Source organism: Tauraco erythrolophus, chromosome 20, assembly GCF_009769465.1.
Source record: "Tauraco erythrolophus isolate bTauEry1 chromosome 20, bTauEry1.pri, whole genome shotgun sequence".
Classification (NCBI taxonomy): Eukaryota; Metazoa; Chordata; class Aves; order Musophagiformes; family Musophagidae; genus Tauraco; species Tauraco erythrolophus.
The window spans coordinates 1179529-1194008 of record NC_141484.1 but is presented as its reverse complement, the minus strand read 5'-3'; the positions used below and the strand labels follow the sequence as shown (position 1 = coordinate 1194008).

Sequence of the window (14480 nt, the reverse complement as noted above, 5' to 3'; positions counted from 1 at the left end):
TTATTTTTTTACTGCTAATTCATCCCAAGATGATAAAACCAGAATTAAGAGGCAGGAATCAATCCTTTTAAAATACTTCTGCATTGGTTAAGTAAGCCCACATTAAAAGATACATAAGGAGCACAGATTAACAAGGCATGCCTCGCATTTCAAATTAACCCATCTATTAATGACAGAAGACGTTGCCCAAATGGCGCTGGCTGTTCCTGGTGGGAGAAGGTCTCCAGGGCTGGGGGGTACAGGGTGCTGCTTCCTTGCGCCCTGGTTTCGGCCGGCTGCTGCGAGGGGATGCAGGGCTCCCGCGGCATCTCGGTGGAGGATGCTGGGGGTAGCAGCTTTGGGGCAGCTCCCTTGGCAGGAGGGATCTGGGATGATGTGTGCAGCAGCCGGGCCCATCCTGCTTCTTCCCCGCCGCCCAGCTTCCCGGTGCCTCGGTTTCCCTCCGGAGCTGCAGACAGACTGCGAGGAGCAGCCTCGCGTTCGCAGGCTAAATGGCAGCGGATGGTTTCTTGCCGCCTGGATGCGTGTGGGTGAGCAGAGCGCTCGTCCTGTGGGGTGTAAAATTGCTTTCCTGGAAGCTGCCCACGGACCTGGGGATTAACACGTTACCAGGGCTGCGCCTGTGCTGGGAGAGCTGCCGGGCCAGGGGAGCGCTGAGCCCACGGCTGGAGGGGCCACTGGGCCCTGGGTGTTCGGATCCAGCTTTGCTCCCTGCCCGAATGCTGCCCTGCTCCCTGCCCGAATGCTGCCCTGCTCCCTGCCCAAATCCTGCCCTGCACCCTGCCTGAATCCTGCCCTGCACCCTGCCTGAATCCTGCCCTGCACCCTGCCTGAATCCTGCCCTGCTCCCTGCTCAAATCCTGCCCTGCTCCCTGCCCGAATCCTGCCCTGCACCCTGCCCGAATCCTGCCCTGCTCCCTGCTCAAATCCTGCCCTGCTCCCTGCCCGAATCCTGCCCTGCTCCCTGCTCAAATCCTGCCCTGCTCCCTGCTCAAATCCTGCCCTGCTCCCTGCCCGAATCCTGCCCTGCTCCCTGCCCGAATCCTGCCCTGCTCCCTGCTCAAATCCTGCCCTGCTCCCTGCCTGAATCCAGCCTCTCCCAGCTGGGCACCTGCTGCAGGGTGCTGTAGCCCGGCCCAGTGTGCTGGTTTTGGCTGGGACAGGGTTAGTTTTCTTTTTAGTACCTGGAGTAGTGCTATATTTTGGTTTTAGTACAGGATTTGTGCAGGGCCGGCAGGTTCCTGGGATGGGGTGGGAGCTGGGGGAGGGCAGCGAAGGGGCAGGGGGAGATGCGCAGCCCACACTCCCGAGGCAGCCGAGCATCCACCACCTCCCGAACGGCCCTGCGAGCCCTCACCCCGCCGTGCAGCCCCTCGGCGGTCCCGGGGGCAGCCACCCTCTGCAAATTACAGACGGGGAAACTGAGGCACGGGACTGTGGCTTGCACCGGGTCCTGCGGCGAGGGGCCGGGCGGGAGCAGGGGGTCGCGGCGTGCTGTGCCCCCCCCGCCCCGCGGCTTATCTGCCCTTGGAGCTACGGGTGCGCTCTGCCTGCTCGGGGAGGGTGCTGGGCAGCCCTGCCCGTACCCGGGTGGGTGGGCAGGACCGGGTGCTGCCCGCCCGTTGGCGGCCCCGCACGCAGCCTTCGCCCTGGGCCGGGAGCCCCGCGCTGCCGCCGGGCTCTGCGGGAGCCCCTGGCTCGTCCCTTCCGCCCACGTCAGCCGCCGTTCGCCGCGCCGGGGCCGCTCCGCTCCGCTCCGCACCGGGGAGAGACGAGCGGCGGCCGCAGCATCGCCCCAGCCCGCGGAGCGGCCCGGCGGCGGCGGGGCATGGCCGGCGGGGCGGCCGCGGGCACCCGGCGAACGTGAGTCAGCAAAGGGGGGGGGGGGCTGCGCTGCCCCCCCACCCTGGCACGGCACGGCGGGGCGGGCGGCGGCGTCGCGCTGCAGGGCCGGGACCCCTCGCCCGGGTGCCCCCCCCCAGCCTCGTCCCGTCCCTCTTAGCAACCGGCGTTCGGGGCTGCGAGCGGGGCTGGGGCGGGGGGGGGCGACGCAACAGGCTGGGGGGGGCGCGGGCAGCGCGGGGGAGGGCTGTGCCAGTGCGGGGTGCGAGGGCAGCGTGTGCCCCACCGCGCCCCACTGCGCCCCACTGCGCCCGGCATCCCCGGTCTGTCCCCGCTGCCGTTCTGCTCCCGGTTGCCGGGGCTGGGCCCAGGGTCGGGGCCGGTGTCCCTGGGGCTGGAGCTGCGGCCTCGCCGCTGCCGCCAAACCCCCGCCCGTGCCCACCCGGGCTGGTCGGTGTTGCCCGGCTGGCACGCAGCCGCCGGAGCATCCCGGTGCCGGTGCCGGGCAGGTCGCTGGCCCCGGGGGCTACCTGGGTGATGCAGCAGTTCCTGCTGGCCGGGCTGGAGGATGCACCGAGCTGGCCGTTCTCAGCGCGACCCCGCGGCGAGCCCGGCTCTGCGCTGGCGGGGTGGGGGGGTGGGGGCAGCACTGCAGCGCAGCAGCTGGAAGAGCCCCCCGGGACCCCCATGGCTGGGGCGGGGGGTCGTGGTGTTGTCAGGCAGGGCTGCGCAGGGGGCCCAGCTCTCCTGGGGTGGTCGCCCCACCTCACCTGTCCCAGCCTGGCAGCTGCACTGTTGCGCTGTGGGGGGCTCAGACGTGGGGTACCCCCCACTGGCATGGCTGCTGTGCTGCCTGCACCCAGCTGCCCCCCTGCTCGGCTCGGGCCGGCTCCAAGCACCCTGGCCTTGGCCCGGAGGCCGTTGCGGTGGGCACATGTCCGAGCTGACTGCCAGGGAGCGGCTCAAGGTTGGCACCAAGCGCCAAGGCTGGAGGAGGGCACGGGTCAAGTGCCAGGGAACCCTGCTCCTGGGAGAGCGGGGAGCAGAGCCTCGGGATGGGGTGCAGGATACAATCCCTGGCTTCTCTTGGGAGCCCTGGGGTCCCTCACGCCACACGCAGCCGGCCCTGCGCCCTGGTGCTCGGGCAGCTGCTGCTGCAGGTGCGCTTGACCTGGTTTTGGGAGCGTTTGGCCACATTTCCCGTCACCACACCCAACACCTGTGCCATGGTCATGGGCAAGGGCAGCGCTTGCTTGCCTGGGCAGCTGGAGGGTGGCGGTGGGTCGTGGTGGTGCCTCTGCTCCGGCATGGCACCATGCCAAGGCTGAGCTGGTCGTGGCTCCCAGGTCGCTGATTGCACGGGTAGGGAAACTGAGGCAGGATCAGCCAGACCTCGGGCTCGTTGGTCTGGAGGGTGGTTTGTTGGCAGAGCTCTCATTCCTGAGCAGCGGCTGAGGGGCGGCTCAGCTGACGGTCCCCGGTGGAAAGGCCTCTGCCGCCGCGCTCCGCTCCCCGTCGACATTCAAAAGGCTCTTTTCAGTGAGTCATTTTCTCTCTTGCTGTCCCACTATCCAGGGAAAATGGTGACATTCGCGGTACAAAGTGTGTTCACCATGGAAACCAGCTGAAAGGAGGGGGAACGCCGCCCCCCGCTCCTCCCCGGTTCGGCTTTGCATCCCCAAGCCTTAGAAGATGGCTCTTGAGCTCCTTCGCAAGCACCAGCAAGAGTTTGGCACGACCTGGGCTGTGCCAGAGCACATGGGGCCGGTGTGTCCGCTCGCTGCCATGCCGGGAGCCGGGGTGCTCCGTACCCGCACTGTGCGATGCCAGGCAGTGCCTGGGAGCAGCCGCTTGCTGCTGGCTCCTGCGAGGGTGGCAGGACCTTCTCCCCCAGACCCTCAGTGCCCTTCAGGTGCTGTTTTCAAGGACGTGCCGGAGCAGGGGCATGGCCCGGGAGCTGGCAGAGCAACGTCGAGTCTTGGCACAAATGGCAGCGGAGGGGCAGCGCGGTCGGTGCGCGGGGCGATGCCCCGTGGTCTGTGTGCAGGAGCATGTGTGTGCCATGAGCATCCCCGAGGGGCTTGGCACCGCGCTCGGTGGCCTGGGTTAGGGCAGGGCACCCGTCCCAGCGCCGATGTCCCACGAGGAGGGCACCCTGCCGGGCACTGCCTCATGGCTGCCGAGCTGCGTGCGCGTTCCCGGCAATGCCGACTCCGCTGGCAGCACCGTGGCCTTCCGGCTTCCTCCCACCACAATTGCGCCGGTTGTTCGGGCAGGCTCTGGGCAGAATAGTAATGCGGCAGCTGCAGCCAGCGGTGGGGGCCTGGCAGGGACAGGCAGCTGGGCCACGGCCGCCGCCGCTGCCACCGTGCTCCCTGCCACCCTGCGGGGACACGGTGCGGGCTGGAGCGGGCGGTGGGTGCCAGGATTAGGGCTGTGCTTGTGCCTGGAGGGTGCAGTGCCCGGCCGAAGCGGCTGGGTCCCCGGCCCTGTGCCCGGTGGCCTGAGGTCTGGAGGCGGTGTGGGGCTTGGGGGCAGGAGTGGCGGTTTGCCCAGTGGTGCTTGCACGTGGGATGGTGCAGGGCAGAGGCAGCGCTGTCGGTGTTGGTGGGAGCAGGGTCCGCAGACCCTTCCCTTGGGGAATCTCGTCTCCGCGGTCCGTGGAGGGGACAGGGCAGGAGCCGGCTGTGCCAGGCACTGGGGACCAACTCCCTGTCATCCCAGCTTCTGCTGGCACAGCATCCAGCCGGCCTGGCACCACTGCCTTGCCCGGGGCTGCTGCTGCTGCTTCCAAACATGCCGGAGGGTGAACCCTGGGCCGGGGCTTGGCTGGGTAGGAGTGCCTGGGACCCCTGAGCTGATGCTGCCTCTCTCCACGGGGTATCACTGCCACCCTGCGTTCCCGGGGACCGTGCCCCCGTTCCCCTCTGCACAGGCTGTCCCTCCTGGGCTCCCCACCCACTGAGCCAGCAAAGCGGGCACGGTGGTGCTGGGACCCCCACCTGCCCTGGCTGCTCCCTGCCAAAGCCCCCGTGAACCCTGATGTGCCCCTGCGTCCTGTGACCCTCGCCTGGGCAGGACCCCCCCAGCACAGCCTCATCCCTCCCTGGTGCCCCCCGCCCCTGCCCTGAGCCCGTACCCCTCGTGTCCCTGCAGACGGCACCCCCCTTAGCGAGCTCTCCTGGTCCTCCTCGCTGGCTGTCGTGGCCGTTTCCTTCTCGGGGCTCTTCACCTTCATCTTCCTCATGTTGGCCTGCCTGTGCTGCAAGAAGGGGGACATTGGCTTCAAGGTGAGCTGGGGACGGAGGGGGCTGGGGTCTCCCCAGGCCAGGGCTGCCCTGGGATCGGGGTGGGGGCTTCTCCCGGGAGCTCAGCAAAGGATGGAGGTGCCCGGAGGATCCCGGTGCAGGATCCCCCACTGCTGCCAGGGCCAGCCCCAGCGCCGGTGCAGGATGTGTCCCGGCTCAGGATAGTGTTGCTCAGGGGGAGCTCAGCCCCTCTCACTGCCAGGGTGCTGCCAGGGTGCAGCATCGCTGCAGGTCCTATCCTGACCCAGCTCTGGGAGCCTGGACACTGTGGGGCTCAGCATCCCTGCAGGATGCATCCTGACTCAGCCAGGCTCCCTGCTCTGCACAGCCCCTGGATGCTGCGGGGCTCAGCATCACTGCAGGACATATCCTGACCCATCCGGGCTCCCGGCTCCGTGCGTGCGGGGCCAGGCCACGGCATGGTTAAGGGCCGCGGCGGTCCCACCCGCACGCCCCCGGGGGTGGGAGGCACCCTGACCTCACAGGCACAGAATGTGCCGAGAAAACGGTTTTTCCCCAATTGCTGGGATTTTTGTGGAGGCTTGTGGCGCCCGCGGCGGGAGGGGGTCAGGCGCGGCGGGGGGGGGGGGCACACGGTGGGCCGTTGTGTAACTGTCCCACACCAGCCGGAGCACCTCTCCGTGCCGGGGGGGAACAATGAGCCCCCTCGTGCCCCCGCAGCCGTTATTTAGGGGCACACGGCTGGGGCCGGCCGCTTGCCTGTGCCCAGCGGGTTGCGGTGCGTGGCATGCTGCAGGGCAGTGCCGCCGGCGGGGTTGGCAGCACCATGAGGCAGGGCTGGGCTGGAGCAGGGCGAGATGCTCACCATCGCCTACCTGCTCGCCCGGGCGGCTTTCGGGAGCCGGGGGCCAGCCAGGCAGTGCAGCCAGGTAACGGGGTGGGGTGCCAGGGCAGTGGGGAGTGGGTGCCTGCCCCAGGGCTGTCCTCATGGTGGGGGTCTGCCAGCGGTGTCGGGGTCCCCATGCATGGGGGGGGTCAGTTATTGGGTGAGCCCGTCAGGACGGCGGGCAGAAGGGTGTGTGGGGCAGGCTGCTGGCAGCGGGGAGCCCATGGGGTCAGTTGTCTGTGCTCCGTGTGTGCCCCCCTCCGTGTGCTTCCCTGGCCCAGGAGTTTGAGAACGCCGAGGGGGATGACTACGTGACGGAGCTCTCGGCCCAGGGCTCGCCTGCCCCCCAGCATGGCCCCGAGGTCTATGTCCTGCCCCTCACCAAGGTCTCCCTGCCCATGGCCAAGCAGCCAGGGCGCTCAGGTAAGCCAGGACGGGGGCTGGTCCGTGCGGGACCCCCGTGCACTGTGGTTGGGGGGTCCCACATCACCGGGCTGCGGGGAGGGTGTATGGGGTGGGGATGGTGGGTCCCCCCTGCTGAGGAGGGGTGGCCCCTGCGGAGCCCTGGCTCCTTCGTGCAGGGGTCCTGGTGGCCTGTCCCCAGCCCCGTGCGTGGCACCGGCCCGGGGGTGCGGCATACACCCTGCTGGGGTGGGATGGGACACGGGCACCCCGAACCGTGGCACCCGCGAGCCCCTGTCCTGTGTAAACAAGCCTGCGAGTGGGAGAGGAATGTGGGGGGTGCCCGGCCGCGGCCCCCTCCCACCCAGCATCGCTCCTCAGCCCGGAGAATGGCAGCAGTGTGGCGGGGCCGGCGTGGTGCGAGGCGGCGCAGTGCAGCCCAACAATGGCCCCATTGCTGCCCATCCTTGGCACGGGTGCGCGAGGGGCAGGACCTGCGCCAGGAGGGGGCCGGGATGAGACTAAATGCCAGAGCTCCCACTGGGCTCGGCTTGTCTCTCCCTGGTCCCTGGGGAGAAGGGGCAGGGAGCCAGCTTGCCACCACCACCTTACTTGGGGGCACCGGTACCCCGCATCCCCCGGGTGGCGTGACTGTGGGAGGATGCCTGGCCAGGAGGATGCCCTGGCTGCAGGGTGCCTGGGGATGGCCGCTCCGGACCCCCCTGGAGCGGTGCAGGGCCTGGCACCAGGTGGCACAGCGAGGACACCGTGGCTTGGCTGGAAGCGGCGGGTAACGCAGGCGGGCAGGATGGGTGGGCAGGCGGGCAGGAGGGCGCGCGGGCAGCTGGATGTGCTCCGTTACAGTGCAGCTCCTCAAGTCGGCGGACCTGGGGCGGCAGAGCCTGCTCTACCTGAAGGAGATCGGGCACGGCTGGTTCGGCAAGGTGAGCGGCCGCGGCAGGGGTGCCCCGGGACACCCCGGTGGCTGCGGGGCACAGGCTGCGCGAGGCGGTGTTTGGGGTGAGGACGGGGTGTGCGACGAGGATGGAGGGGACGAGCCTGTCCTTGGCCCCAGGTGTTCCTGGGGGAGGTGAACTCGGGCATCAGCAGCACCCAGGTGGTGGTGAAGGAGCTGAAGGCGAGCGCCAGCGTGCAGGACCAGATGCAGTTCCTGGAGGAAGCGCAGCCCTACAGGTATGCAGGGTCGCTCCACGGTGCCGCTGTGGCACCGGGCACAGCCGGGAGTGGGGATGTTGGCAAATGGTGCCTGGACCCATCTGTGCCATGTTTGGCTGGCGAGCAGAGCCGCAGCTGCCCCGTGGAGGTGCCCAGCCGAGCGCTCCAGGCAGCGCGGCTCTGCGCTGTGCTGGGAGCCGCTGGCCGCGGCGCGGGGGCAGTGGCCCACGGTGAGGTCATGGGCAGAATGGGGCCGAGGGGGGGGCATGGGGCTGCTGCCTGCCTTGGTAGAGCTGAACAAATGCCCCTTTGTGGCGCGTCCCAGGGTGCTGGGACATGCTGGTACCCACGCTCGGTGCTCCCGGCAGCCCCCACGCTGGCTGAGCGGAGGCAGGGAGATGCTTTCCCAGGGGCTTCTGCCGTTCCCCCCCCAGCCCCGGCCAGCACGGTGCCAATGTGCCCCTGTTGCTCTGCCTCACACAGGGCCCTCCAGCACACCAACCTGCTGCAGTGCCTGGCCCAGTGTGCCGAGGTCACCCCGTACCTGCTGGTGATGGAGTTCTGCCCGCTGGTGAGTCCCTGCGTCCCCCATGCCCCGTCCTGTGCCCCAAGGTGCCTGGGGGATGGCAGGGCTGTGGACAGGGCAGGGCAGGGTGCCTGGCAGCGCTGTGCCCTGCTGGGCACGACTGAGCTCCTGGCGAGCTGAGCGCTGGGGAGGGTGACAGTGGCACTGCCCCGCAGGGTGACCTGAAGGGGTACCTGCGGAGCTGCCGGGGGGCCGAGGCCATGACCCCGGACCCGCTGACGCTGCAGAGGATGGCATGCGAGGTAGCGTGCGGCGTCCTGCACCTGCACAGGAACAACTACATCCACAGGTAGGCTGGCCTGGTGCCCTGGGGGGGCTGGGGGCAGGTTGGGGGGCTGGCGTGTGGGGTGCCCAGGATGCCAACATTCCCGCCCCACCGTTGCTCCTCTTGCCCAACAATATCCTGGTGCTGAGTGAGTTGCAGACGGAGACTCCAGCATCAGTGATTTTGTTGAGGAGGGGGTGCGCTGCCGACGGGGGCCACCGGACTGTCCCTACCTGAGCTGGGCTCCAGGAGGGTGCCCAGCGCTGCAGTCAGGGGGATGTGGGGTCTCCGACTGTGCTGGAGAGGGACTTCCCTATGGGCATCCCGGCCTCAGTGGGCCCTGCCGCACCAGGGGTCTCGCGTGTGCCCCCGTCTGCGTGACCTCTCCAGGGCTGGAGCAGCTGCCTGGGAGCCCGGCCCCGTGCCAGGGCTCACGTTGCCCGGGGACACCTCCTTTCTGCTTGGCTCAGCGTGTGACGGATGGACGGATGGACGGACGGAGGCGCAGCTGGAGCCGCGCAGGCATTCCTGCTGTGCATTTGGTGGCTGGTTATCGGCACGCCCAGCGTTCGGCAGCGAGATCGCTGGCACAGCCATCCCGCTCCCACCGCCAGCCTGCCAGCCGCGGCACTGCCCGGGGGGGTCCCTGGGCACAGACCCTCACCCCTGGGCGGTGGGTGACCCCCGACCCTTGCGGCAGTGGTGACAGTGCCGGGGTTTGCTTGGCAGCGACCTGGCCCTGCGGAACTGCCTGCTCACCGCCGACCTGACCGTCAAGATCGGGGACTACGGGCTGTCGCACTGCAAGTACAAAGTAAGGCTGGTTTGGGGGACGGGGGGGCTGGGGGCTGCGTGCAGGGACCCCCCAGCAGGCACACACGCACGCACATGGTGCATTGAACCTTCCCCCCTGCATCTCCCCTCCCCAGCAGTGCGGGGCAGCTCCCCGGCCCCTGGGCTGTGCCAGGGCAGTGGGGTGGGGTGGGGTGGGGGGTGCTGTCCCGCAGACTGCCCTGCAAGGGACTCTCTGTGCCCCAGGACCAGGCTGCTGCCCCCCCCTAAGACTTGTCCCCCCCGGGGCCGGCAGCTCCTTCTGAGCACAAAGTGGGGATTTGTTCCCCACTTTGAGCACCCTGACCCCGCTGCCCAGCAGAGTGTGGTGCCAGGGGTCCCTGTTGCTGCCTGGGCTGGCCTGGACATGCCCCTCTGCCAGGGCTGAGCCCCTGTGGCACATCGGCCTGGGGGCTGTCTGGCCGCCCGTCCGTCCGTCCTGCCTGCCCTTGGCTGCCCGCGGCTCCCAGCAGGGCTGGGGTGGGGAGTGAGGACGGGAAGATGCTGGGGGAGCATGCAGGGGGGACTGGGGCGGAGCGGGCAGAGCAGGAGCTGAAGGGGGGATTGGGGAGCTGGGGTGGCTGGGGGTGGGCAGGGGGGGGGACAGCTCTTGCCGCGGCGTGGCCGGTCCCTGACGCGAAGGTTTGACGTTCTCTTCTCGTCCTGACCCTGCATACTTGGCAGGACGACTACTTCGTGACGGCCGACCAGCTGTGGGTGCCACTGCGCTGGATCGCGCCCGAGCTCATCGACGAGGTGCACGGCAACCTGCTCATCGTGGACCAGACCAAGTCCAGCAACGTCTGGTGAGCGGGGTCTGCAGGGGCTCCAGGGGGGCTGTGGCTGGGCACCGCATGGGCTGGTGGCCGGGGGGTGTCGGGCAGCATCAGTGGGATGCAGCGGGTGGGTTGTTTTTGGGGCTGCCAGCCAGTAGCGGGATGGGGGGGTCCCTCCATGCCCCCCAGCATCCCGCCGTGCCCGCAGGTCGCTGGGTGTCACCATCTGGGAGCTGTTCGAGCTGGGCAGCCAGCCCTACGACCACTACTCCGACCGGCAAGTGCTCGCCTACGCCATCAAGGAGCAGCAGCTCAAGCTGCCCAAGCCCCAGCTGAAGCTCTCGCTGTCGGAGCGCTGGTGAGGCCCCGGGGCGACCGCGGCCGCGTCCTGCCCTCGCCCCCCTCTCGCCGTGCCGCGGCGGGCAGGGGGCCGCGGCTGACCCCCGCCCCTCGCCGCGGCAGGTACGAGGTGATGCAGTTCTGCTGGCTGCAGCCGGAGCAGCGCCCGACGGCGGAGGAGGTGCACCTGCTGCTCTCCTACCTCTGCGCCAAAGGGGCGACGGAGGCGGAGGAGGAGTTCGAGAAGCGCTGGAACTCCATGAAGCCCAACGGCAGCGCCGGCGCCGGCCCCCACGGCGCCGAGCTCTCCTCCTTCCCGCTGCTGGAGCAGTTCTCGGCCGACGGCTTCCCCTCGGACGGGGACGACATCCTCACCGTCATGGAGACCAGCCACGGCCTCAATTTTGAGTACAAGTGGGAGCACACCAAGACGGAGCACTTCCAAGCGCCCCTGGGGTCCCTGAGCCCCAGCAGTGCCGCCCGCTACCACGACCTCTACTACCCCGCCGCGACCGCGGGGCACCTCAGCCTGGGGGTCTCGCCCTCCTGCTACGAGTGCAAGGCGGCGGGCTGCCCCGGCCCGCCGGCGCCCGGCGTGGTGCCCATCCTGGGCGCCCACAGCCCCTCGCTTGGCAGCGAGTACTACATCCGCATCGAGGGGCCCGGGGAAGGCGGCGCCGAGCTGGACTACGCCATGTGCGCCTACAGCCCCGCGGGCGAGCGAGGGTCCCCGCACCCCCCGTCCTGCTGGAGAGCCCCGGGCGCCCGCGGCAGTGGTGCCTACGACTCCGACAGCAGCCCCACCGTCTCCCTCAGCATGGAGCCGCTGCTGGGCCACGCGCCGGCGGGCGAGGGCTCCTGGGAGTGTGCCGAGTACTACCCCTACCCCTGCCCGGGGCAGGAGCCGCGGGGCTACGAGCCGTCACCCAGCCACGGGGCCGAGGGGTACCTGCTGGAGGAGGAGCCCGCCCAGCGGGGCAGCCAGGACTGGCCCGTCCCCGGCTTCCAGCCCAGCGTCTTCGCCGACCCGCTGGGCGTCTCGCCGTCGGTGAACGGCACCTACAGCCCGCGGGGGTACGGGGAGCTGCAGGCAGCCCCGCCGGCGGGGCGGCCGCCGGGGCAGAGCGGGGCCCGACCGGACTGTGTGGCGCTGGAGCTGGGCACGGACAGCCCCCCCGGTCTCCCCTGCCCGCGGGGCACGAGCCCCCCAGCTCAGCGGCATCCCTGGGCCTCCAACAGCTCCTCCAACAACAACATCGGCAGCGGCAGCCCGGCGTCCCGCGAGCCTCCGGCTGGCGACAGCTGGTGCTACCGCCGCATGATCACCTTCCGGGGGCTCATGGCCAAGCCGCTGGGCACCGTGCCACGCGGCCAGCCCCAGCTCGGGGGGTCCCCGCTGGGCCACGACTTCCACCGCCTGCGGCAGGATCAGTCCCCCGGCGTGGCTGGCGGCTCCTCCTCCCCGTGCCGCTCGCCATCCCCGCAGCGCCAGGCCTGGCACGGCCGTGACTCATCAACCTCGGGCCGCTCGCAGGCAGCAGCGCTGGCTGGCAGCCCCACCACGCCATGGGGCCTGGGCACGGCCCCACCAGCCGGAGCGGGGGCCCAGCATGATGCCCACCCGGACGAGAGCGTGGAGGGGAGCAGCCCTGCCCGCAGCCCGCCGCCCCACGCTGCAGCCACACTGGGGCTGGGGGAGCCTCCCCCCATGGCTGGCACTGCCACCCCGAACCCCGGCCCCCCCACTGAGCCTGGTGTAGGTGGTGCCCAGCCTGCGCCGGAGGCCTCCGAGGTGCCGATGCCGGGGGAGGCTGCCGCTGAGAGCACTGCGTGTGCCGCCAGGGATGCGGATCGGACACCGGACAAGACCTTCTCCAGTGCCAGCTTCCCCAGCGCGGACGAGGGGAGCGATGAGGACACGGGGGAGCTGACCTCCGGCGTCTTCACCGACTTCTCCGGGGACTACGTGGAGCGGGCGGAGGTGGCCCCGTCGCTCAAGTCGTTGCAGAAGCAGGTGGGGACTCCAGACTCCCTGGAGTCACTGGACATCCCCTCCACCGCCAGCTCCTGCGAGGTCTTCAGCCCCACCGCCTTCGTGCCCACCGGGCAGCCCAAGGCCCTCGACAGCGGCTACGACACCGAGAACAACGAGTCCCCCGAGTTCGTCCTCAAAGAGCCCCACGAGCCCCGAGAGCCGGAGCCCTTCAGCCAGCTGGGGAAGCCACCTCCGGGGCTGCCGGGGGGCGAGGATGAGGGTCCGGCCCCCGAAACGTGGCTCTCCCCCTCCCTGGGGGCCGAGCTGCACAGCCTCGCCGAGAAGAACCCCTACCGCGACTCTGCCTACTTTTCCGACTACGACGCCGAGGCCGAGCGCGGCCCCAAGGACGGGGAGGACAGCGACGGGTCCCGGACCCCAGAGGCAGAGGAGGGTCCCCGACCCCCCGTGCAGGACCTGGGGCGAGCCCCTGTGCCAGGAGAGGACCCGCTGCACCCCCCGGGAGCACCTGGCAGCCCCCCGGTAGCACCCGGTGTTACGGTGGCGGTGGACGTTTCGGCGGGGGACTGGAGGCGGGCAGAGTCCGGGAGTACCCCGGGCAGCCCCACGGGGCAGGGGTCTGGCGCCGATGGGCGACCTGCCGGCACGGGGCCGGTGCTGGGCAGCTCCCTGTGCCCGGACAGAGATGCCTGTCCCCCTGGCTCTGTGCCACCCAAGACTTTCTTCTTGACCCCGGTGCCGCCAGCCCCTGGGGAGCCGGTGTCCGTCGGAGGGATCTGTGCGCCCGAGGGTGTCCCTGGACTTGGGGGAGCTGCGGTCGGGGGCAAACAGACTGTGCCCCCCACGCCGGGGCTTGGGGAACTGGGGCTGCCCCTGGAGGGCACACAGGTGGGCGATGCGCCAGGGGGTCCCAGCACGCTGCTACCAGGGGATCAGTCACCCCCAGGCCTCTCCCCGCTGCCGTCCGCCCGGGAGCCGCGGCCGGCTGCCCCCGAGCGCCGCGAGGAGCCGGAGGAGGAGGAGGAGGACACAGACGACAGCGACGAGTCGGACGAGGAACTGCGCTGCTACAACATCCAGGAGCAGAGCGAGGAGAGCGAGGAGGAGCCGGTGGCCGTGCCCATCGTGGTGGCCGAGAGCCAGAGCGGCCGGAACCTGCGCAGCCTCCTCAAGATGCCCAGCCTGCTCTCCGAGGCCTTCTGCGAGGACCTGGAGCGCAAGAAGAAGGCTGTCTCCTTCTACGATGATGTTACCATCTACCTCTTTGACCAGGTGGGTGACCAGGGGACGGGCAGAGCTGGGTGCTGGGCATGGCCCCGTGGTGTTTTTGGATGCCAGGGACCGGTGGCAGGAGCCGTCCCCGGGTGAGGCTCCAGCGAGGGTCCCCTCCCACCCGTCTCCCCTTAGGAAAGCCCCACGCGGGAGCTGGCTGAGCCGGGCTTCCCGGAGCCCCCCCAGCCTTCGGGGCAGCCCCCCGCTGCTGGCAGCCCCCCCAGCGCGGCGGACAGGCTCAGCACCTCGGACGACTCGTCGGACGGGAACGCCTCGGAAGAGAGTGAGTGGCCGGGGGGGCGGCGGGGGCCGCGGCGGGGCAGCCGGGGGTGATGCCCCCCGTGGGCTCAGCCCCCTCGCTCCCTATCGCAGGCGGCGGCTTCGAGTGGGACGACGACTTCCCGCTCATGCCAGTGAAGCCGTCCCTGATGGCGTCGCTGACGGGGACACCGGCGGAGCCCAGCCCAGCTGTGCCCGCGCTGGTGCCAGTGCAGAAGCAGGTGCTGCCCATCCAGTTCTCCCGGTTCACAGTCTCACCCGCCCCGGTGTCCCGGTTCTCCATCACCCACGTCTCCGACTCGGACATGGACTCCATAGGAGGTAAGTCCTCCTGGCACGTTGCTCTGCTGGTGGCCAGGACCCCCGCCACCCCCAGGGGGGGTCCGAAGAGCTGCCATCCCCTGTGCCAGCCACAGTGGGTGAGCGGGACACCCTGCCCGTGTGCCCCACGGGGATGGTCACCCCGTCGGAAGGGCCGGGTGTCCCGCGGGAGCATCGGGCTGCGCTCATGCCACCGCTCTGCTCCTTGCAGGCAGCAGTGAAGACGGCGACCGGGAGTGA

At 70.0% G+C, this 14480-nt stretch overlaps 1 protein-coding gene across 2 annotated transcripts; it reads left to right on the top strand.

Annotated features, from left to right (window-relative positions):
* Positions 1 to 5006: 5006 nt before the first annotated feature.
* LMTK1 (lemur tail kinase 1) lies at positions 5007 to 14480 on the top strand. Of its 2 annotated transcripts, none has more exons than XM_086623902.1 (13): positions 5007 to 5132; positions 6279 to 6420; positions 7264 to 7343; positions 7475 to 7593; positions 8059 to 8146; positions 8317 to 8450; positions 9156 to 9240; positions 9942 to 10063; positions 10242 to 10391; positions 10496 to 13640; positions 13776 to 13923; positions 14013 to 14240; positions 14452 to 14480. In XM_086623902.1, the coding sequence occupies exons 1-13, from the start codon at positions 5088 to 5090 to the stop codon at positions 14478 to 14480; spliced, it is 4515 nt and encodes a 1504-aa protein (XP_086480028.1). In that variant the 5' UTR covers positions 5007 to 5087. The 2 variants fall into 2 exon arrangements, with proteins under 2 accessions (XP_086480028.1, XP_086480027.1); XM_086623901.1 differs by having other exon boundaries at positions 13992 to 14240.